The 25,179-nt window shown below is 37.0% G+C and overlaps 1 protein-coding gene across 1 annotated transcript in view; it reads left to right on the forward strand.

Annotated features, from left to right (window-relative positions):
- ZEB2 (zinc finger E-box binding homeobox 2) overlaps positions 1–25,179 on the forward strand; it is a 128,268-nt gene that overhangs the window by 101,009 nt on the left and 2,080 nt on the right. The window contains exons 4-8 of the mRNA XM_012641742.1: positions 11,738–11,926; positions 12,624–12,838; positions 15,444–15,552; positions 16,483–18,452; positions 19,821–20,001. Coding sequence (XP_012497196.1) covers positions 11,738–11,926; positions 12,624–12,838; positions 15,444–15,552; positions 16,483–18,452; positions 19,821–20,001 — 2,664 coding nt within the window. The remainder of the gene's footprint in view (positions 1–11,737; positions 11,927–12,623; positions 12,839–15,443; positions 15,553–16,482; positions 18,453–19,820; positions 20,002–25,179) is intronic.

Genomic DNA, 25,179 nt, shown 5'->3' on the forward strand with positions numbered 1-25,179 from the left:
CTAAATGTCCATCAATGGATGAATGGACAAAGAAAATGTGGTATATATACCCAATAATAGAATATTTTCAGCTGTGAGAAAGAATGCAATCCTGTCACTCGCAGCAACATAGACGGACCTGAGGACATCATGCCCAGTGAAATAAGCCAGGCACAGGAAGGCAAATACCACATGATCTCACTCACGAGTGGAATCTATAAAGTTTTTCTTGTAGAAGTAGAAAGGAATCATATCTGTTTTTTTTCCTTACCCTGAATAACAATCAATGAACAAATAATAAAACATTTGTCCCTTGTTAACAACCACTAAGATACATACATTCAACCATTTTCACTCAGAGTGTTCATTGTGTGAAGCATTTGAACTGAGGCTTGAGAAGGAAACTCGAAGGAGATAGAAGATTTAGTTCTTGCTATTAAGGCAAATAACATCTTATGGTGCTGATTGAAAGAACAAAAATCATAATGACAGGAAGACGAAATTTACAAAAAAAAAAATTATAGCTTCTTTAACTATTCAAATCAATGGTCACTTATTGAGACCCTACTAAGTGCGAGGCATTTATTATGCATCATGAAAGATACAATGAAAAAAGAATAATCATTGTCATTAAGGACTTACATTCAACTGGGTGAATAGAACAATAGTAGATGAATAAGAAATGTGTGTAAAATGTTTAGCACAATGTTAGGACATAATACGTGCTCAGTTGTTGCGAGCCATTATTATTATTATTATTGATTGTAATAATATATGGATTAAGATGTTTTATTTGAAATACAGCCAGCTATGTAGGTTCAAATGCAAAGTGTTCAGTATTGCAGAGGGTTTCTAACAGAGTGTAGTGACAAATATTGGAGGTGGGGCAATAGAGAGGTGCTTTAAAGAGAATGCAAATTTCAGGGAAGGTTTTCTTCAGGACACAGACTTGCTGAGCATGCCTCTACGCAAAAGAGAGAAACACTGAAATCTAAATGGAGACTGTGTGAAAGATGGAGTTTTGAGGGAATAGCTTTAGACGGTAGCCATAGCAGTGGACAAGAACACATCTTTCTTTAGCAGTAAGATCAGAAGAAGGGAGAATGATGGTAGAGGTAATGTGGTCAATTAAGGTGGTCCAGGGAATCCACACCAAATATATAGGTTGCACTCTTTGAAGTGGCAGGAAAAAGAGACCATCAGCTAGCAGTAAGGGAATAGGAATAGCACTAGAATCTTGAGAAATGGAAATCAGAGTAATTGCTGTGGACAATGCACGGATATTTGATTATCATTAGGAAAGAATACCCTGTTCTGAAAACATAGTCCGAAACTAAACTACACTATTATTTAAGTTTCTTTAGATATGTTTGATACTCTAGGAGCAGAGAAATTGGACTGGACCTTAGTTTGGCAGGGCAAGAATGATATGAGAATAAGTGGCAGGGATGGAAGTGATTTCAAGTTTCAAGGTAAACTGAGACAAGTAAAATAAGAGTGGGTAAAATGGACCGGGGACTTGTCAGGGCCTGATCACCACAGCGAAATACCTGTTTCAAGGGAATGAGGAACTGAATGATGGGGAACTGGAGAAGGTGGAAGTCAGGGAGTGAAAGCTCCTGGTTCTGGTTCTGAGAGATGGAATTGTCCTAGGTTTGGCCCAGTACCAAGGTGCGGCTACCCATGTTGTTGGACATGAGAAAGTCTAATAAGCACTGTGAAGCCAGGATTCTTCATGGACTGCATGTTAAACAATGACATTTCCCAGAGTGATAGCAATGGCATCCTGAGCGAAATAGAAGCATGGAACTAATATCATCTTACCTGAGCTATACAGGAGTGTCCTAAAACATGATGGCGAAAATGGATGACTTTAGACGTCAAAACATTGCAGTGATGGAGTGGAGGCTCTTTGAGGGTAGTTACGTCTGCTCTTCTCCATGTTCCCTTCCAGTAAGTGCAGTGGTTTGTACGGTATGCATGGCCGATAGGCAGGTTGTGTGTTGAATTGACCAAACAAGAACACTGATCTGAAACAGCAGTGTGAATTAAGGAGTATGTTGACCCATCCTCTTTGTTCTGTGTATCAAGACAGATGAAAGCAGGATTGGCTCTGCGGGAAAGGTCTGTGAGGGACGAGATACTATCAGGGGATGACACAGTTTCATTTAGTTGGAAGAAGTGGAACGCATGTAGGAGGAGGTCATTAAGCATGTGGAGGGGGAAACAAGTAGTATGTGAAATGGGAAAGTAAAATGAACCGTGAATAAAGTTCTTTTCTGGTTGCTAGTCCAAAGTTAAGCTTGAGACATAGTTTGTTTACTATAACCATGAAATATCTAATAAAATAATAGCTAATAAAAATTCACCTTTGGAGGGTGCTTTGCAAATTTATTCTTTATTGAGTGCCTTTAGAAACATAATTAGAAGTAAGAATATTCAAATTAGGAAAATATAATCCTTAAAGATTAAGTGGAAATTTTAAATAAGCATCTTGAGTGGAGAAGCTGAAGAACTTTTATAATGTTTTCTCTTTGCCCCACTAGACCCAGATCTGGATCACCCGGTAAAAAACTAAAATATGAAACAATTACCTAGGATTCCAAAGAGTGGGGCCATGGAAAAAATAGAAAAACAAAGTTTGAAATGTAATATTTCATATATTTCAGTATATGTATATATGTGTGATATGTGTAGGTGTATATCTATATATCTATATAGATACACATACTGAAGTGGCATTTCAATTGGCTTTTCCCATATTAATTTTATGGTGTAATAATGTTGTAATTTAGAATCACTTACAATGTCATTGTGATCTTTTCAGCACATAGGGCTTGTTCAAATGGTATCAAATCGGGCATGATGAAAAACTAAAATGATGGGGTTTTCTCTCTTGTTCTCTCTTTGTCTCATATTGAATCACTATGATATAGTAGAAAGAGCAATCAATGGGTTAAGAGCCAGGATGTGTAAATCCTACCTACAGCTCTTCCAGAAATTAGTTGTATAACTCTGTATGAATCATTAACCTCACTGTACCTTAGTTGTATCACCTGTCAAATAAGGAAATTAGACTTAAAGTTTTGCACTCTGCCCCACCCTACCCTTTCTTCTAATGAAATTTTACTGGAAGCGGGAACGAACAAAACAAAAACTGGACTGTGCTAGTTGGCATGGGAATGGGAGACTTTCAGGGGCCCTGCCTCATACACAGGGCCAGCTTCCTGGGTGTGCGACCTGCGCAGTTGCACAGATCGCTGCACTGAGAAGGGCCTTGCATTTGGTTGGCTCTGCTGTTGCTGTCCTGAAATTCTTAACACTTTTCGAACGAGGGGCCCACATTTTCATTTTACACTGTGCCCTGAAAATCATGTAGCTAGTCCTGATTATACCCCACAAAATATGTTAGGATCATGGCAGAATATAAGCCAGGATGGGAAACAGTGGGATCAGAGATTCACTGCCTGAAGTACCAAATAGAAATGCCAGTTTGGTCTAGGTTTATAGGATCCTTCCTGGGGTGTCTCCAGAGCAATCGAATCCCAAGTAAAGATCGAGACCTAGATTGAAAATCTTGCTTGCTTGCACAATGGTGCAAGATGTTAACTCCCCTAATTTGGTAAAATTAACAATATAGTTAGCAGGCTTGCAAGCAAGCAACTCTGTGCATTGTGTCATTAGCACAGAAGAAAGTTTTTGCACGTTTATTATCCTCTTGGTTTAATAACTTCCAATTCCTCTTATTACTCTTACATGGAGTTTCAATGAACGCTTTTAAATAAATTAGCCAGCTTTGTTATATGGGCAACAGAAGCCACACAAATTTTATCATAATGTATTTCTCTGCAAGAGTTAAGTGGACATAGAGTGTTAATCAATTGTACAAGATCAATTTATCAAATATTTCCATTAGTACCTAAATATGTAAAAAGGAGGGAGTCATACTATTATAAAGCATGTCATTTTCTTCTTGATTGTATCTGTCACATTTTTATAGGTTGGAAGATTTTTGTCAGCCAGTCAGATATCTGTCATGGAAATCATCATTTTTAAATTTCTTAGTTAATTTCATACATTGAGTTTTTTAAAATAAATTTGAAAAAGAGAGAGATTCTGAGGAGGGAAAAACAGAAGTAGCCATTGGCAGCGTAGACAGGAGGGTCATTTTCAGACTGTAATCAGTGTACACCAAGAAGAGCCTGGTCACTTCCTGGCTAATGAATGCTGTGGTTTTATTAGCTTCGTTTGTGATTAGGAGCAGCTATCTCCACTTCACAGCAAGAGTTCCCACAAGAAATAACTGATATCCCAAGCTTCTTGACTGCCTCCTTCATTCATTCAACAAATATTTAATAACTACTGTTTTCCTTGTGATGTGGTCTGTTGTTTCCAGGCACCTCCAAAATATTTTTCTTAATCCGCCGTATGTGGTTCCCTCATCAGGAAGTTGTGTTGTTTTGAGTTTTTAATTGAAAAGAATACAGATAAAATTCTCTAGGCCTTGCCAGTGAGTAAAAAGCAAATTGATTAAGGTAATTAATTAATTGAAATTATGGAATTCTGGAACTTTGGGGATACCCGAGAAAGCACACACTGGCTTGTTTTACAGATGAAGAAATTAGATGCAAAAAAATAAAATAACTAAGCCAAAATGAGGAGGTCAAGGCCCCTGAACCTGGTCTAATCATTTCGCTACTGAGTCATAACCGTGTCCCAGGCAGTACGCTAGGCACTGTTGACACAAAGCTGAATAGCACGTAGTTCATGCCTCTGTCAGCTCATAGACATGTAAGCAAAAGATTATAGGATGTAAAAAATTCAATGATTGAGATATACAGGTGATACTCGGTAAATAAAGAAGGAGGGTATGAACTCAGGTTGAGGTAGTCAGGAAGGCCACCTGACATGGAAGTGATTCTGTGCTGTTTCCAAAGCCATGTTACTGAATGTCTTATTTAGTTATGTGAGGTGGAGGGTTGAATTTCTGGAGTAGTGGTTCTCAAACTGGGCAAGGGTCAGAATTTCTTGAATGACTTGTTTAAACAGAAATTGCTGATTCCATAGGTCTGGGATGGGCCCCAAGAATTTGTATTTCGAGCAAGTTCCCAGGTAATACTGATGTTGCCGGTCTTGGGACCACATTTTGAAAATCCTGACTGTCCCACGGCATTTCCTAGGTTTTGTGTGTCTCTACCAAAAGCATAAAAAAGCACCAAATTGCTGGGCAAGATCACTTTACTTCATATATCCCTCTAAACTATAATAAAATAGTTTAAGAGTCTTTTTTGGTAATATACCAATTCCAACTTTTTAGATTACACAGTAATGTGAGAATGAGTGCATATTCTAACTTGGAAATTAAAAAAAAAAATGTCATGGATTCTATCATTCTGTACCAACACATAGCCATCAAAATTGTCTAAGGGTTAGTAGTCTCTAAATCTTGATAGTCACAATCCCTTAATATAAAATCTAAGTTTAAAATTAGACTCTGTGCCTGCCTGGGCTGCCTCCTGCTGTTTAGGGAGATACTTGATGCTGCGGAGTACTGCAGATGCATGCCCCCCACCCCCGCCCCCGTCACTCTTCACCTCTCTCTCCTGAAGCTCTTACACGTGGGGAACTCTCATTGACGTTTGAACGTTTGTTCCCTGGGGAAAGCCATGATAAAGCAGGGGTGGAGAAACCAGCCAAGACACTGTACTAATTCCTGGGAAGAGAAGAAAACTTCTCTGTTGCTCTTGACGACCCTTCCCTGGCTTTACACATGCCTCTGTACCAGCCGGGGGTTCTGAGAGGCTGCCCGTGTAGCTGGGTAATGAGAAAAAGATCATCCCCTTCCCTCATGGTGCTTTTGAGATATCCGGTGCCAATATGTATTTTGGAAGTCTTCTGCAAAAAAATGCACACATGCATTTTTAATGGTGAAACGCTTATATTCATTAATTAGTTGACTTTAAACAAAGTAGCCACAAGAATTTATATGCCTCGACAAATGCTGAGTACGTGCTGCTTTAAACTAAAACGTCAATACAAATGACTACATTAAAAATAATTTTCTATGTGTTCTTATCATCTAAGATGTTGTTAATACAGAGGCTTTTTCAAAAAGATGATAAATGCAGTTACCTAGATTTGTGATTGCTTCTTTAGATCCCTTCACCTTCATGTAGTGAAGGGAGAAAAAGCCAGAGTGTATGATAAATACATAATTTCTACATTACATTGAGGAAGTACATATGTATATGATCCCTTGTGTTTTTATATATATATATATATATATATATATATATATGTGTGTGTGTGTGTCTGTTTATTGCAGAACCACAATCATTTTATGTAAATGTCTCCAAATATTAGAATCCCAGAAGTAAGAAAAAAATTATCAACCTCCTCTCCTCATCTCCAAACACACTCTTCTGGCACTAGTAGGCACTCAATAAACAGTTATTAAACAAAGGGATTGATGAATGATTCTACTCAGTTTTTTACATCTACTTGCTACAGCTCTTCTGAATCCTCCAAAATATTTTCTTTTCCAAAATAATTATTTATTCGTTTTGATGTTTATTAAAATGGCTTAACATAATATTCAAATGTATTTCTTCAATTTGTTATGAAAATTAAAACATGCAAGATGCTAAACCATTGATAATAGAGTACCTGTCTTTCTATGTGAATACATACTTGTTACAAATAAAGAAAATAAGTCACAAAGGGAAACCAAAAAGGAGAAAGAATAAGTATGAGGGCTGCATTATAATTTAACTACCTGTAAACACTAAGTAAAATTCACTTTTAAGTATCTTTGAGAAAGTATTCTAAAGCAACTTGATTTACAGGAGCTGGCTGATTTGGGGACCAACATTTCTCTTTCATTTAGAGTTCTATTAAAATTAATTGTTTTTTAGGCAATAATTTTAAAAGTCAGTCTATATTGGTATTTATTATTATCTGTCTACAAATATCAATATTGAAGACAGACATAAAGGTATTTATAAAAGTATCATTAATAAGCAACATTAGTAAGATTGGCCAACATATTTCCAAAAAAATTGAAGGCTTTCCTAACTTGAAGGAACCTAAAATTTCACCCTAACAATATTAAAATACACATGGCCATGAGGAAACATTAATTACTGAAGTTCTTTTTTTGGATAGAGAAAAGTTTATCTAAACTTAGGAAAGGTTGAGATATTTGCAAGACATTCAGGTAAATTTTAGGACTAAATGCAAAATCTCTCTAGAGAAGGTATGGGAAGAAATTACTTGAGGCTTCTTGTGAATTTTTGTTACGGTTTGATCGTAAATACCATGCAAATATCCTTTGTCAGTGTGTTTTGGCAGTTCTTCCAAGGATACCAGGGAGTGAAGAGGATTACAGAAAGAAGGAAAATGAGGTTGATTTTACACTAGAAAAATGCAATGGGGAATTCTATAACTTTCTAGCAAATTTTCTACCTCATTCCTATGTCCGTTATACAGTACTACATAATCGTTACAAAAACAAAATTACAAACTTCCGAATACAATCCAAACTTCATTCTTCTCTACAATTTTGAGAGTAACCAATATTTAATCACATCATTTGTTCTGGTACCATAACAATTAGGGTGATTTTGGTTTTAAGAGACTGAAACATAACGTAGCTTTCAGTAGAAAAGGAAGTTTCTTGGCTCATAGACTCTAAGGAAGGTGGTCAACAGAGCCACTACAAGCTGCATTTTGGTCTCAAGAACAAGAGGTGCTAGAAAGAGACTGTCAGGATGTGCCATCTTATCTGCTTTTCTCTGTGTGTCTACTTTATTCTCTCTCTTCGTAAATCTTTCTCTGAATAGAAAATTGCAATTTCTTCATTCTACATCTTATAGTCACTTAGCAGAAAAAAAAAATGGCCTTGATGCTTTTTTTAGAACAAAGTCCTCACATCATAGGGAAGGGATTTATTGAATTCAATTGTATCTGTTGGCTACCCCTGGACCAATCAACAGGACTGACGTTGGTTCACTTCAGTTGCACATGACCCACTGTAGCTAGTAGAGCAGGATCATGTGATAACATAGCAGCTCCCTTGGGTGCCATAAGGCTTGGCAATAGGGACATGGAGCCATTCCCCGGCAAAGGAGAATGCTGTAGTGCTAGGCAGAAAAACAATACATTACTAGTAGCGATTGCAACCCCATGAAGAACCACGTTATATCCAGGCTGGTTATACCAAGTTCATGGAAGGTTCAACTCTAGCTCACTTAAGCAACTCTAGGTATATGAGATATATAACCAATAGCATGTCTGCACCATGTGAAGTAAAATCCTGATGGAGCAAATAGATTTAAATGACTGAGTGCCATCTTCATGAAACCTTTTTTGAATACTCATCTGAGCCCTATCAAACTCTTGCAAGTATTTATGATCACCACTACACAGTTTATCACATAATTGTTCTACAGTTGCCTAAATATTAGATCTAAGTCCCTAGCTCAACTGTAGGTCTCTTATTTTATGCTTCCTTTTACTAAAAGACCTCTACACCAAGATTAGTTTTAAGGACATAATTTATTCCACATTCATTCCATAAATGATTCTTAAGAGCCTACTAATTTCTAGGCACTATATACTCAATGCCTAGAATACAAAGATGATCAAAGATGGATCCTTAAAGAGAGCACATGATTTGATGTCTTTTGTCCCCATCACACTTGACATAGAAATCTAGCATGGCCAAATTTGATCTAGCAATTGGATTGCCTCTCCAAACACCAGTAACATATCTCAATGCAATTTAGTTTGCCTATCCAGAAAAATCAGAATTTTTCTCCCTTTTAAGCCGAAAGGCTATTAATGCAAATCCAATTGAATTTGCATTTGATTACATTTCTGATGGAAACATTCATATGCAAATGAAAATTCATGCAAAGATAGCCAGATAATTCAAATAGTTGCTGAAATATCAAGATAAAATTAGGATATTAAATGTACATCCATCCATGTTTACTAGGTTACACTGAGGTCAGCCAGTGGGACAACATTCTTGAAAAACTTAAATCATGTCTTAAACATTTGATAACACTCAAGTAGGTACGATTTCAGAAAGGAGCTATTATGCTACTCTCTATTGTCATAGCACTGAAAAAGAAGTCAGTCACTAGTAAAATCGTCAAGTTATTCAAAAGACGTTCATCTTGGATCCACCATTTTGTCCTCCTTATCTTTTCTTGCCATTAGAAACAAAAGGTGACGTTTGATAGCTCTGGAGTTATTTTGATGATCCAAAACAATGAACAAATAGTCTGTGCAAGTTGGCAGTTCCTACATACTCCCTAGCGCCTTAGCTATGCAAGTTTAATGACATCATCACAACCACCACCAATAAGTATGCTTTGGAAAACATCCATGGCATTGTGAGTATAGCAGTGGAAAAGTGATCTTAAGCAATACCCATGTTCTCTTATTAAATTCAACTAAGAAAAGACTTAAGAAAAATTTTAAGGTATAAAATCTTAATCCACTACTGCACATTCCAAACCATTTTTGAGGTAAATGTAGGTCTTGGAATCAGATGATTGTTCTTGTTAAACTTAGCGGAAGTCGGAGTGGCAAAAGAGAAAGATTTGAGATCACAGCACTCAGGATTATCAGTGCTTAGTTTAATGGTCCACTGAGTGTGATTCTCCCATCTCCTTTTATTTGATCCTGCATATTTGTCCACAGTTTCAAGTCTTTTTGGAATTCTAGTGTTCTCCACTTTGATGAATGCCCCCTACCATCCATCAAGTTTGTAAAGCCTGAACGTGGGGGTTAGCATCTCCCACCTTGACAAACCCAGTTCTTCCCCAAGTCTTAGGGATTTTACTTCTTAAGTATCTCTCACATCCAGCCTCTTCTTCCTCTCCATCTCCAATTCCTTAACCGTTATCGTTTGCCTGGGCCGGGGCAGGAGTCTCCTCACTGGCTTCCCAGAACCCACTTTTCTAGTCCTCTGATCTCTAGCATACTATAGCCAAAGTTGTCATTTAAAAACGCAAATAATCATAATTTCATCTCTGCTTAATACCCTTTGATGGTTTCCCGTTTCTCTTAGAATAGAATCCCATGTCCTTAACAAGGCTCTTCCTCACTGCAGGGTCTGGTTCCCGCCTGCCTCTCCACCCTCGCATCACAAGGCTCCCCTTCCACCCTCCACGCCTCCACGCTCACTTCCTGAGGATCCCATGCCTCTTTCAGCCACCACATCCTTGCACATGCTGCTCTTCCGCAGCTTCCACAGTTCGTTTCATGCTTCCTCAATTAAAATTTTCCTCATCTTCCAGAGGCCGTCATGTTCCTCTGCAACTTCTTTCATACCACCATATAACTTTCTTTCATAAGACTTATTTGAGTTTGTAATAATGTATTTATTTTTGAGATATCAGTCATATTGATCTTTCTCCTGGCGTCCTGAGGGATGAGACTAGATCTGGTTTTCTGCAAGACGTGATGCCTATCACATGCCAGGCATTCAATAAATGCTGTTGAATTAATGGAAGGTTCCACTTTCTAGTCTTCTCGTCTAAAATCCACAAGTTCATAATAATGAAAACCAAAACAAAAAAAGAAACCCACCAAATTGACTGGCTTGCTCAAAAATTACCCTGCCACAGTTGCCAAAAAGAATTAGCGTGGCAAATACTGTAATATTGTTTGTGGCAGAGAAGGTGAGGTGAAGAATATAGTGGAACCAAGGTTAACTGCTTTCAAAAACTATGATGGTGGGATTCCACCATTAATTGTACTGACAAAGTATTTTTTTCACTTAGCTATGATAGAGAGTAACAGGTAGGTAACAGCTACTCTCCCAACTTTGTCTTATGCATAAAACATTTTATTTAGGAAATTTAAGCCATAACTTATTTCAGAAATACATCTAGAGGTTTCAAATATACATGTGACCCAAGTTGTTAAAATTGGGTTACAACTATTATTCATTTCACGGGACTAGATCCATAATTACAAAAGTTAAAATCATATTAAAATTACACAGCAGTATAGCCAGTTTCTTAACTCCCTCTGTTACTTTTTATTTTATTTCTATCAGCTATGAGTTTAATTTTATTTTCAGCAGCTTTAAAATACTGAGCTAAAGATTGAAATTATAGGGAAAGATAAACTGCCACATTGCATGATTTTTTTAACAAAGTTGCATTATTATCTCTCTAGGAATATCTGTCCTTTTGCATCTGTCTCAGACTATGTAGTCCCGGCTGCCTGTGGTGTTCAGAGGGTGGAGGGTTAAAAGCTTATATTTAGCAACAGGATGTATCTGTGGTTAGGGACGTGAAGTTTAGTGGACAATGAAAAATTAAGTGTACCTTTCTTGAAAGAAAAGGAAGCTTTATATAGACTATTCAAGTAGCTTCGAGCTTATATTATGTCTATTGTTTATGGATTTTAGAATGTGGTTCTGCTTGTCTTTTTAAATTTTCGCAAAAAAACATTTTGAGATTTCTTTCATTCTCTGTGAATTATGCAGACCAATGTTCCAGGAAGACAAAAGTATAATGTGCTTATTTAACTTAAAGCAAAGTATCCTCTTTCTTGCATCTATTATAAGAATAAGCGTTCAATCAATAATTGGTCATCTTCGATGCTTCTTACAAATAAACCAGGCATTTGTAGTCTGGTTGCAAGTCAGCGTCGCTTACTAACAATGATGTAGATGGACTTGGGCTCCCAGGAAGAAGGCCTGGAAAAGACATTTCTTCTCCTTTTATGATTTCAGTGAAGAATGCAAATTGCACATCGGACTTTGAGGAATACTTTGCCAAAAGAAAACTGGAGGAACGCGATGGCCATGCAGTCAGCATCGAGGAGTACCTTCAGCGCAGTGACACAGCCATTATTTACCCAGAAGCCCCTGAAGAGCTGTCTCGCCTTGGCACGCCAGAGGCCAATGGGCAAGAAGAAAATGGTGAGGCTGTAATTCATTTTTAGCCACTACACTGACCTCTGCAGCTGTTACAATTACAAATGCACTACATGCCTGGGTGTTTACCTTAAAATTTGAAGAACAGCTGCAGAGGCATGGAATTTCATGAGCAAAGATTAGAACTGTAATTTTAGGGTATTGTGAAATTTTTTTGTCAGCAAATTTGTGTCATTTGTACATCCAATAAAGAACAAGAACAATTAGAGCCATTTCTAAGAGATAAAAATATCTAAATTTATTCCTATCTTTCTGAAATATTTTACTTTTGAGGAAAAAAAAAAAGTTTAGAAATACTGACCCTCACCTTTTGTTCCTCTCTACCAACACCTGAAAAGCTCCTTCACCCCGTGAGTTCCCGAGTAATATGTCACTGAAGGTTCAATAGGAACTGTCAGTCACCGAAAGAGAATTTCCTCATTTATCAGCTGTTTAAATGCTCCCCTCCCCACCAAATCTCAAGTAATTAATTAATTTTCTAGCGCAGTGTGAGCTGATTCCGACAAGTCTGTCCTGGGTGTGCGAGGGGACTGGTGTGCAAGGGGGCCGGGTGCAATGATGGCACTCTGGTGGAGCAGATTGCAGTGATTCCTGTCATACCATCCCGGGCAGTCAGCCCATTAGCTGCCATTGATTTACTGACCTTTTGGCCCGTCCTCTCTCTCTCGTCTCTCGGCTACAGACCTGCCACCTGGAACTCCAGATGCTTTTGCCCAACTGCTGACCTGCCCCTACTGCGACCGGGGCTACAAGCGCTTGACATCACTGAAGGAGCACATCAAGTACCGCCACGAGAAGAATGAAGAGAACTTTTCCTGCCCTCTTTGTAGCTACACGTTTGCCTACCGCACCCAGCTCGAGCGGCATATGGTGACGCACAAGCCAGGGACAGATCAGGTGGGGCGGGGGGGTTTAAGTGATTTCTTTCTATAATAACCCCTTAGAGAAACGATATTGCTTTGATTGGCAATCATTATTAATTTTTCATGGCATTTTGAAGATGCAGATCTTTTAATGGTAATAGCTTTAATTGAGGTCTAAATGATTTTTTGATGGTCTCTTCTAATATGATTTAATAGTCTTATGTTCACGATCGAATGAGTGTGTTAATTTCTAATTTAGAAATTTTATTTGCACTTTAACTTGACTTTAGTTTCATTTTTATGTTCCACAAAAAGTGAATGAAATTGTAGCATTTTAATTATACATTATTAAACATCTCAGCAATTTTAATTCCATTTTTCACCTAGTTTTACTTAGGAATTTTCTTTTCATACAGGATCCAAGTCATAGTAAAAGAAGTGTATATTTCATTTGTCATATAACACCTTCAATTACTTGAAGTATTTTTACAAGCTGCTACTAGTTTATCAAATCTAAGTGTTTTAAGGAAAATCAAAAAGGCATATGGTATATAAGTATATATAAAATAAGTTGGATTAATACTAAAACATTGGATGTACATTTAAAATGATCCCTTCTTGATATGCATATTTGTAGCTAAACGTTAAAATGTAGCTCTGCCTTTTTGCTTACTTGTCTTAAAAATAAAAACTCTGTCTTGAACCGGTAAGCATAGCTTCTTAAATTTTTAAAATAATTGAATAGAATTGATTCACCATGTCTCTTAAATATTGCAGCAAAACTGCTCTTTCTGTCCTCCTGGGAGAATTGACTCTGCAAATTGATATTATGATATGTTCAAATGGTAACAGAAATGGTGTGCCTTAAGTCATAATAACTGGCCCTCCAGATCTAGAATCATCCTATATAAACCTTGACACCATATCTGTTTTAAAAATTATTAAATACGATATTTCATATAAAATTCTTATTTTTTCCTTATGGGCTTTATTTTCTTTGAGTAAGAAAAATAAGAACAAGCAAACACAACCAAGCAATGGTGATCATACTCTATTCTGAAATTTTACTATTTTAAGAGAACAGCTCATATAGATCATTCCATTTATATCTGATCGGGCTTGTCACCTGAGTGTTTTTCAAAGATCAGTTATAAAAAAAATGCTCACATAGTTACACTTATGTAACAGTTTATCTCCCCTTGCTCATATGCACAAAAACTCTAGGAAAAAAAAGATGCCAAGATATTTATCTCGCATAACCGCTTTAAATTTCACATGCAGAAGTGTGATTGTGTTGGCGCATTATGAATGGTAGCTTTGGTGTTGAAAAGTCCCCTCATTTGCTCATGGCATTTACAATTAGTAAATTAAAATGATTGTATCATATTAACAGTGGCACAACTAAAGTTTATAGTAGTCCTCTGAGGGCTGTGGGGGGAGACAAAGCAGCTGTTGCTGTTTGTTTATGCAACTCAGCAACATATGAGCGCTGGTCCCTCAATGGCGCTCGGCGAGCTGGGCTCTGCTTGATCTTTGAAGGTTGCTGCTGTTTGAACAAACCTCCCTGTGTCCCATGTAACACCATCTGTCTCACTAGGAATGTGGGAAGATTCAGCACACCCTAGCAGTTGTCATACCGTTTCTGTGCTGTCTTTTTGCAAAAGGCTTTTGTGTCATTGCTGCTTGAAAAAGGCTGACCTCCTACCTTGAGCATCCAGAGTGGATGACTATATTTTTTTTCCAGAATTCTAAGTCACACTGCTTTTTTTTCCCTTGTTCAAAAAGGTCAGCTGTGTTTGATTATATCTTTGCTGCTTTTAACTTGTCTTTTCAGCAAACTTTTTTTTCTTTTTTGTCCCTACTCCCTAGCACACTACTAAAAAGGAAAATGAAAAGTCGTTGAAGTCTTTCCTACTGGCCTGTGATAAAACTGTTCAAGCAGCTATAACCCAAGATGTTGTCTCTTACATTTGATAATGAATCAAATCTGATATGCAGCACCTCAGGAAAAACAGGGTTTACATTCACTACTAGCATAGTGAATGGGATATTTAAACATGCTTATCATGCAATGAAATATTTATAGTCGAGTTTCTTTTTGTTCGTGTGTTTTTGATTTTTTCTTTTTTTAAATTTTAGATTGGTTCAATATAAGATATACTTTTACCCTGATACAGAAAATTTGATAAAATTTGCTACATGCATCTGGGGGGATTTTTTTTAGACTATTCAAAATTTTAAGGAAAACATTTATTTTTTTTTTCTTAACAAAATAGTTTCACTCTAGCAGGGAATCTTCATATTTTTAGAATTTATAGTAAACACAAAAACAATAAACATCTTTACAATTATACTTTCTCATCTCTGAAGGCTCAAAAAAACAATTTGGAAAAGAGACTACAGAAATAATTCTAAAGCAAGTGTTGGATGCGCATGTGAAAGCACTTTTTTTTATTTGTTCCAATTTTATTACAGACATTATCACTTTTATTGCAACTCTGAAAGACTGGGCAGATAAATAAGAATGCACTCAAACCTTTTGGCCCGTCTGAAAAATAGAGGCCTTTTAAAAATATTTGTAACAAATTTTCTTTGTTCCTCCTGCACAAAACTGATGTCAGTCTTTTCTCCTCTTTTAGCACCAAATGCTAACCCAAGGAGCAGGTAATCGCAAGTTCAAATGCACGGAGTGCGGCAAGGCCTTCAAATATAAACACCATCTGAAAGAACACCTGCGAATTCACAGTGGTGAGTAGCAGAGGTGCTGGCTCTCACATTTGCATTTTGTTTAATTAGGGGAATTTTAAAAGATTGTTTAAAATGTACACGATCCTGTTTGTAGCTTTTTGGAACTACCCATTTATTTCATAAGCTATGTGGGACTGATTTGTCTTCATGAGACTTAGGGCACCATCAATAATGCTATCTTATAACAGGAAAAAGAAGTATGCTTATACTTCTTAAAAACTACAAATATTTTAATTCATTACAAAATCTAGAGGCTCCTTTTTGTGTTTTTGAAACCTCTTCTCCAGATCAAAAATTTTTCTCCTGAGGAAACTCAACTGACAAATTCTGAAGGATATTCATTTTTGATACCTAACCATGAAAGAAAGTTGAAGAATTTTGGATAGGAGCTGTATGTGATAAATGTTCCCTGATTCCTGAGAGCTGTGTATCACAGAACAGTATCCTACCACAGAGATTTCTTCTTTATAACTAGTTTGATAGCTCTGCCAAGCATTTTATTACCAAATTGGATGCTATTCAAAGGACTAGTTGGATTGGTAGAATCAATGGAATCTCCACAGAGTTGATTAAAGCCATGGCTACACTTCCCTTTAAATACTGTGACATCTTTATTGTGTTATTGACCACACATTAATCTGACACTCTGTTTAAATAGGAGGCTGCCAATGGCAAGACAAGATTTGAGATCTTAGCAGAAAAAGGCATAGATAGCCCTACCTTTAACTGCTAACATCTTGAGTTATGTCCTCCCAGGATAGATAAAGCCCAGAAACAGTTGTGGTCACATAATTCTAATCTAAGCACCTAGCATGTAGAGGTGCCCCATTGTGTTTCTTCCATTTGGTTTCACGGATTCTTGTCTTGGTAGACAACTAAAATTGTTACCTAATCAAAGAAATGTAATGTGCATTTTAATTATCATTTTAGGTGAAAAACCTTACGAGTGCCCAAACTGCAAGAAACGTTTCTCCCATTCTGGTTCCTACAGTTCACACATCAGCAGCAAGAAATGTATTGGTTTAATCTCGGTAAATGGCCGAATGAGAAACAATATCAAGACGGGTTCTTCCCCTAATTCTGTTTCTTCTTCTCCTACTAATTCAGCCATTACCCAGTTAAGAAACAAGTTGGAGAATGGAAAACCACTTAGTATGTCTGAACAAACAGGCTTACTTAAAATTAAAACAGAACCACTAGACTTCAATGACTATAAAGTTCTTATGGCCACACACGGGTTTAGTGGCACTAGTCCCTTTATGAATGGTGGGCTTGGAGCCACCAGCCCTTTAGGAGTTCATCCATCTGCTCAGAGTCCAATGCAGCACTTAGGTGTAGGGATGGAAGCCCCTTTACTTGGATTTCCCACCATGAATAGTAATTTAAGTGAGGTGCAAAAGGTTCTACAGATTGTGGACAATACGGTTTCCAGGCAAAAAATGGACTGCAAGGCTGAAGAAATTTCCAAGTTGAAAGGTTATCACATGAAGGATCCATGTTCTCAACCTGAGGAACAGGGAGTTACTTCTCCTAATATTCCACCAGTCGGTCTTCCAGTAGTGAGTCATAATGGTGCCACTAAAAGTATTATTGACTATACGTTAGAAAAAGTCAATGAAGCCAAAGCTTGCCTCCAGAGCTTGACTACTGACTCAAGGAGACAGATCAGTAATATAAAGAAAGAGAAGCTGCGTACTTTAATAGATTTGGTCACTGATGATAAAATGATGGAGAACCACAACATATCCACGCCATTTTCATGCCAGTTCTGTAAAGAAAGTTTTCCTGGCCCCATCCCTTTGCATCAGCATGAACGTTACCTTTGTAAGATGAATGAAGAGATCAAGGCGGTCCTGCAACCTCATGAAAACATAGTCCCCAACAAAGCCGGAGTTTTTGTTGATAATAAAGCCCTCCTCTTGTCATCTGTACTTTCTGAGAAAGGAATGACAAGCCCCATCAACCCATACAAGGACCACATGTCTGTACTCAAAGCATACTATGCTATGAACATGGAGCCCAACTCTGATGAACTGCTGAAAATTTCCATTGCTGTGGGCCTTCCTCAGGAATTTGTGAAGGAATGGTTTGAGCAACGAAAAGTCTACCAGTATTCAAATTCCAGGTCACCATCACTGGAAAGGAACTCCAAGCCGTTAGCTCCCAACAGTAATCCTCCCACAAAAGACTCCTTGTTACCCCGCTCTCCTGTAAAACCTATGGACTCCATAACATCACCATCTATAGCAGAACTCCACAACAGTGTTACGAATTGTGATCCTCCTCTCAGGCTAACAAAACCTTCCCATTTTACCAATATTAAACCAGTTGAAAAATTGGACCACTCAAGGAGTAATACTCCTTCTCCCTTAAATCTTTCCTCCACATCTTCTAAAAACTCCCACAGTAGTTCATACACTCCAAACAGCTTCTCTTCCGAGGAGCTCCAGGCTGAGCCTTTGGACTTGTCATTACCAAAACAAATGAAAGAACCCAAAAGTATTATAGCCACAAAGAACAAAACAAAAGCTAGTAGCATAAATTTAGACCATAACAGTGTTTCTTCATCATCTGAAAATTCAGATGAGCCTCTGAACTTGACTTTTATCAAGAAGGAGTTTTCAAATTCAAATAATCTGGACAACAAAAGCACTAACCCAGTGTTCGGCATGAACCCATTTAGTGCCAAACCTTTATACACAGCTCTTCCACCACAAAGCGCATTTCCCCCTGCCACCTTCATGCCACCAGTCCAGACCAGTATCCCTGGGCTACGACCATACCCAGGACTGGATCAGATGAGCTTCCTACCACATATGGCCTATACCTACCCAACTGGAGCAGCTACCTTTGCTGATATGCAGCAAAGGAGAAAGTACCAGCGGAAACAAGGATTTCAGGTAATGAGACATACCTTTTTGCTCTGAAGAAAGGAGATGGCAATTATACTGTTTAAGTGCATGTAGGAGAACAAAAAAAAAACCTTAGTGAGAAAAATCAGCAGAAATAGAAGAGTTTGTTTTAACATAAACCTAGAACTGTGAGTGGACTAGAAAAACAAATGGATGAAACGGTGTAACACTGTCCTCCATAAACACGTTTGCTTTCAAAAAGATAAAGAAGCAATTACTGTTTATTTTTGAGATTTATTTAGGTTAATGCATCCGCTTTTAGAACTATACATTGATAACAATATTTGGTTGGACTTACAGAAGTGCTAAAAGTTAAAGTTTACAATAGTCACATGCTTTTAAAGATATGCACAACTCGCAGTAACAATAGGTACTTTGTTTTAGAAAGAATAATTTATTTCAAAGAGTATCTAAAAAAATATTTCATCCATTCCACATGACTTCTTACCAAATCGTCAAATGGATTAATAATTTATGGTTTATCAAATTCAAAAGCAGGTATATTTTAACATTAGGCACTATAATCTGTTTGCAAAATAGGAGGGTAAGTAGCAGTGCACCTCTGTAACAGCTGTTCCAGTATTCCAATTTACCGTACATCTGCCCTCTTTGTAAATGAATTTAAGCCTATTTAATCTTCTGTAATATTAATTAGTGCAAACATAGTCTAAGAAAACTGAACTGTGGGCTAGCAAATGGAAATGTATGTTATCATGCAAGTTTGCACTCCTTTGGATCAAGACAAAATAAATATCAAGAAATTTAATAATTTACTGATCCACATTCATTATTGCTCAATGCTGAAGGCTGTTTTAACATAGAACATTGATAAAAAGTGTTATTAATATTCCCTATTTCAAATTAGAAAATTAAATATAAAAATATAGCTTGAGGCCTTTAGTTGGTAGACATACATTTAAATAGATTGCATAATAATAACATTTTGTACCTAAATATAAAATTCAATTAAAATGGGGTTTCTACAGCTACAGATCATTTCTAAAGTTAAGCACACTGGAAAATACACAGATTCCAATGTTTAATTTTCACTCGTGGATATTTCCTGGTATAAAGAAAACGAAGAATTTTAGAAAAATTTATGTTTCTCTCACCTTCAGAGTTGACTATTTTCTGTCCTTGAAAAACAGTGAGCTCTACGATCCAGGGCAGAGAAGGTTTATATTTTTGTTGAAATGCGAGACCTTGTATGTTGTTCATGGAAAATAATGATTTTTTAAAAACTAGATCAATTACTAGCAAGCACTTTTGAGGTTCTCCAAATGTCACCCTATTTGAAGTTGTTTGGTGTGAGCACAAAGAGAAGACACTGTGTTGAACTATGTGATTATATCACAGGGAGAATTGCTTGATGGAGCACAAGACTACATGTCAGGCCTAGATGACATGACAGACTCCGACTCCTGTCTGTCTCGCAAGAAGATCAAGAAGACAGAGAGTGGCATGTATGCATGTGACTTATGTGACAAGACATTCCAGAAAAGCAGTTCCCTTCTGCGACATAAATATGAACACACAGGTATGAGTGACTTTGACTAGCTGGTTAGAGCTTCCCGGCCTGCTGTACATTTCATAATATTTAATGAGCACACTTGTGCGACATAAGATGTAGCATATGCTGATACCTTCAACAAGGAAGAAATAATGCTTTTGCCTAGCTCGGTAGGACTTTTTTGTTGCCTGTTTATTGGATCATTTGTGTGTTTATGAATGTGCTTGTCTTCGTATCTTTCCAGTTATTCTGTAAACCAATTTTACAAATCATGTCAACGGAATATTGGAATGGCCAGGGCAATGAAATGGCATGACCCAAGCCAGTTATTGAACATATCTTCAAATTCTGAAGCTGTAATGAACCTATATATATAAAAATCTAATAAGAAATTCAGTCAGTAATGTATTAGTTTCATAATCCAAAACATCAAGTAAGCCATGATTTGGAGGTGATTTTGTTTAGTTTTCATAAATTGGCCACATTTTGAATCAACTAAAGGTGTTAGTACCATAAAAGAAAAGTAATAGACGAAATGAGCTACTGAAACCACCTATGTTTGGAAGACTGAAATACAACTTTCTAAATTTTTAGTTTATTTCTGATTCATGCAATACTAATTAGGAACAATTACAAAGAGTTGACAAAACAGCATCCTAATTCTTCCCTATGAGTAAAGAGATGTTGAGTTAATTTAAAAAAAAAAAAAAAAAAGAAGGAAAGAAAGAAAGATGAAGTATGTAATGTAAATTAATATTACTTCCCACGATCCAAGATCTGACTTGCAGTTCTATAATTGAGTTCCACCTGGGTTCCCTCCCTCCCTCCCTCTGTCTCCTCCCGCCCTGAACTATGAGCTTAACAGCCTCATCCCTGCTCCTAACCCATCTCCAGCTCCTCCCTAGAAATTTGGCATATTCTATTAGCCCTGGATGGGAAAAGAAAGAGTATAGGATCTCAATCAAAATATTGGCAAGGGGAAAAAAAAGTAGGGGAGCGCGGACATACGAAAACATCTCATTTTAAACAAGGAATTCTAGTGTCAAACATTTTAATATGGAGGGAAAAAATCAACCTAACATTAATGCTTTTGTGGCAAAAGTGGTGAGGAGGCAAAAAAGAAAAAGAAAAAAGAAAAGAAAGGGGAATGTGAATATTTCCTGTCGTATTTTGACTGCCTAAATATATGGCATCCTTCTTGGTGATTGAAAACTATCCTTGAGAAGCACTTGTTCTCACCATCTCACCAATAAGGATTCCTCGCTGGGCATGTGCTGAAGGCAGCACAAGGGACCACCATCAGCCTAAGGGGGCGGAGAGGGGAGCATGTTCTGTACCATTAAGTGTTGAGGGCATTCGTGAAGAGAACAAGGTTGATTGATTAATAGCAAAGCCATAAAGATATTTTCTTTACTACTAAGTTCTATTTAAGCATTTACAGAGTAAAGATATTTTCATACCTAAATTCATTTTAATATTTTAATTGACCTCAAATATATTTTGTATTTCATTATTCAGCTACAATAGGCACATCATTGAAGGCATCTTTCCCTCACTGATTGGTTTTATTATATGATCATATGCAAACTCTATCATTTACTACATGGTGAGTGTAAAAATTTTATTTTAGGGAGGGCTATCATACATATTGATATCTGGTCAATATATTTATTTATTATAGATTACATAGTCCATAAGTTTCATAGGCACATAGATAGTTGAGAGACCCAAAAGTTGACAAATACAAATATTTGAAAAATAAACTTTATTTTAAAAAGTAAAAATAAAATGTTCTGGTCCTTTAAGATGTGAGATCTGCTGTCTAGAAACATTGCCTAGCAACAAGATGCTAACCATCCAATGGTTTCTCTAAACTTATGATTAATTATCCTCCTGTTGGCTTCCCAGCTTGTCAAGTTTCCAGCATGTTAACTTTTTGGTCTCTTGACCAAACATCTCATGATATTACTACTGTCAGTATATTAGGATTCATCCAAGTAAAGTTCTCCATGAATTTTCTATCAATGTGATATATGTGGAAATTTAGTGCATTTTCTTATACTAATTGGGCCCACAAGTCTTTTATTTGTTTATATTAAGTACTAGTAATATTTTGAGAATGTACTCATATGAAAATTATAAGTGAGAACTGTCTTGGGGTTGACTGATTCTGAGGTTGGGAAATAAAGTTGAATTGTCATTTGATTATGTGTTGATTATCAATGTGTCATTGATAAAGTGTGTTTGTTATAATTTAACATATTGAATCATTTAAATTAAGAAGGAAATTATGACCTACTTATTCTTGGGATCCAGTGCTTTTTTGCCTCAACCTGTTTAATTTATTCCCTAGGCAGATACACAATCATAATGCTTAATTTTTCTACCAATGGCTATTGCTTGCTTGCTTTTCCTGAGACCTGGGACTGGGACAGAGGAAGGAAACACTGTGTAAATGTTGACTTCAATAGAATTAATGGTCACAAACAAGGACTGAAATTAAAAAAACTGAAACTCCTGTTAGGCACTCTCCAGAACTCATTTGTAATCTACTAAAATTTAAATCTGGCCTTTATTGAGTACTTTCTGTGTTGAGACCTTGAGGTAGATGCTTTTCCTTGTTGAGACGTTGTGGTAGGTGCCTTATTTAGAAAAGTAATAAAAATGTTTCTACTTTTGAGTAGATACAGTCGAAGTTTGAAATTACAGTCAATTTTGTTTCTCAGTTATATGGTAATTTTTTTCATACCACGAACCTTCCATTTATTACTAACTTCAGTTATCATTATAGCTGTCAAGTGAATCATGAACCTAGATATTAGAGAAAATATTTACCCTAAAAAAGTTTTGATTCACTCAATATCAATTTGGATGTTCTCAATCTTATTCATGTGGAAATTTAATTCTAGGACATCTTGGTTTGAATCTGGTAAACCAACCAAACAAATTAAAAAGAGATGAATGTCCAAGTCAGTTCCTGTTTAGATTGAATCTGTTAAATACTTAACCACTGAAATGTCTAGAGATCAGTAAACTATTTAGTGTAAGGTATATGTTGAAACTCTCACCTGCTTCCAAATTCTGCCCTTTGCATGAAGTCATAGATGAACATTTTATTCTTTCAGGTTGTCAGTTTATTAGCAAATGAGTTCTCTGAAAATGGATTGCTTGTAACCATAGAATATCTATATGATAGACTGCAGTTAGGTGGGCATTCCCCAAGCATTTCTTTTTTTTTGCTCTGTCACCCAGGTAGAGAGCAGTGCTGTCATCATAGCTCCCTGCAATCTCAAACTCCTGGTCTTAATTGATCCTCCCTCCTCAGCCTTCCAAAGTGCTGGGATTACAGGCATGAGCCACCCTGCCCAGCCTCCCCAAGCATTTCTAAGAGGCCTTGACATACTGGAGAAGCCTTGCTCTCTCTCAGGACACTGCTCTGGGTTTTGTTGCTTTGGAAAAGAGACAGCCATATCAACTGTAATGTTCATTCAAAATTATTTACATGGTCTCTCCATGAAGTGACCTAACTAGTTGATCTTTTGTGTTCCTGAGCTGATGAGACATTAGTATCCGCAAGAGTTGTAGGACAGTTCGTCCATGCATGCTGTAGCAACTAAAGCTCTGAGAAATTTTTCATCTACAATTTCTCTTCTCTCCATTCAGATTCATTTCTTCCATGTACTCTGCTCCGGCTGCATGCCTCCTACTTAGAACTTGAGAAGTTATTGAACGTGTACTAATAAATAAGAATAAAATGATCTAACATTAATTGACTGCCTACTATGTGCAATCCTTGCACTAAACACTTTACATACATTGTCTCCCATACTTCTTATACCCAGCCCACAAGCTAGGTCCCCAAATGATCTCCCTTTTACCTACAAGGACCCTGGTCCTGAGAGAGGTTAACATGCCCAGAGTCTGCACAGCCAGTTGTAAAAGATGAAATTGAATCCAGGCAGTCAGATTCCAGAACCCATCTCCCCCATTTAACACCACACCATCCTGCCCCCTGGATGAATCACTACTGCAAGAAATGTCTTATTCTTTCTCCTGATAGGGTCCTTTCCTTGAAGGTCCACGTCCACACAAGACAGACCAAATTCATAACAGAAGGACTTGGAGTTTCCAAGTCAAAACCTCTTGTCTTTTCCCCAAATGCACTTCTGCCTCCTGTTAAATTACCTTCCCACCATGGTGGCCTTTTCAAATGGAAAAGCATGCTATCTTTCTAGACTCTTGGCACTCCATTGGAATTCTCTGTTATCTAGTTTACCTCATTCAAAACATCTTTTCCAAAAGTTAAGGAATGGTTCTTGTGTGGTTTGAATTATGTTTGTTTTCTTCAGACTATTAGCTGCCTTGAAGTAAGTTATTAGAATTTTCTTTATTTCCAATACAACTAGTAGTCACCAACAGATATCTTTCTGATTTCTACTCTGACAGTTAAATAACTTCTTCCTACTCTAATATTATGCCTTACCACATCTATCATCACTAAATGTATATTGGACATTCCTGTAAAATAAAGACATTAATGAAATAACATATAGCAGTCTACAGTATTTTCTAAATAGTGGCATGCATGCTGCCCTGGAGGCACTCAATAATATTACTAAAGATATTTAATTACTAATTGAGATTTTATATCACCGCATAACTGCATACCTGAAGTGTGTAGAATGCGTTCCCAATCTTATTAACGTGACACTTAGCAAATGAAAATGGGTTGAATCTACTAATGTTGGTTTTTAATTTAATTTGCTGAAATACGAGTGTGTATTAGGAAATATAAGCACATAGCCTCATGTATGTTATGATGATACATGGTGCTCTACATGACACATTTCTGACTTTGGAGCATCAGGCTGATAATTTTTTTTTTTTTTTTGTCAGTTCTATTTTGGAAATAAACTTTTAAGTATGGCAACTATGGAAGGTGTTGAAGGCATTCCAGTGCTATTTGTGGCCTGGAATCAGCCAGATGTGTTTAGGCTTGGCACTGGTTTCAAGTTCCAAACACTGGTTAGAAACTGCCGGGAATGCCAAAGGAAATACAGCATTCTCTAGCTGAAGAGTATTTTAACACTCAACAAGTGGCTGACATCTTATGGAAAACTTTAGAGGGAAAACACTATTTGGAATTAGTTCAGTCTCCGTGATATACGTCCTTCTCTTTTGTGTTTTCTAATGGTTTCTTCTCTG

This window comes from Propithecus coquereli, unplaced genomic scaffold, assembly GCF_000956105.1.
Source record: "Propithecus coquereli isolate 6110/MARCELLA unplaced genomic scaffold, Pcoq_1.0 Scaffold169, whole genome shotgun sequence".
Classification (NCBI taxonomy): domain Eukaryota; kingdom Metazoa; phylum Chordata; class Mammalia; order Primates; family Indriidae; genus Propithecus; species Propithecus coquereli.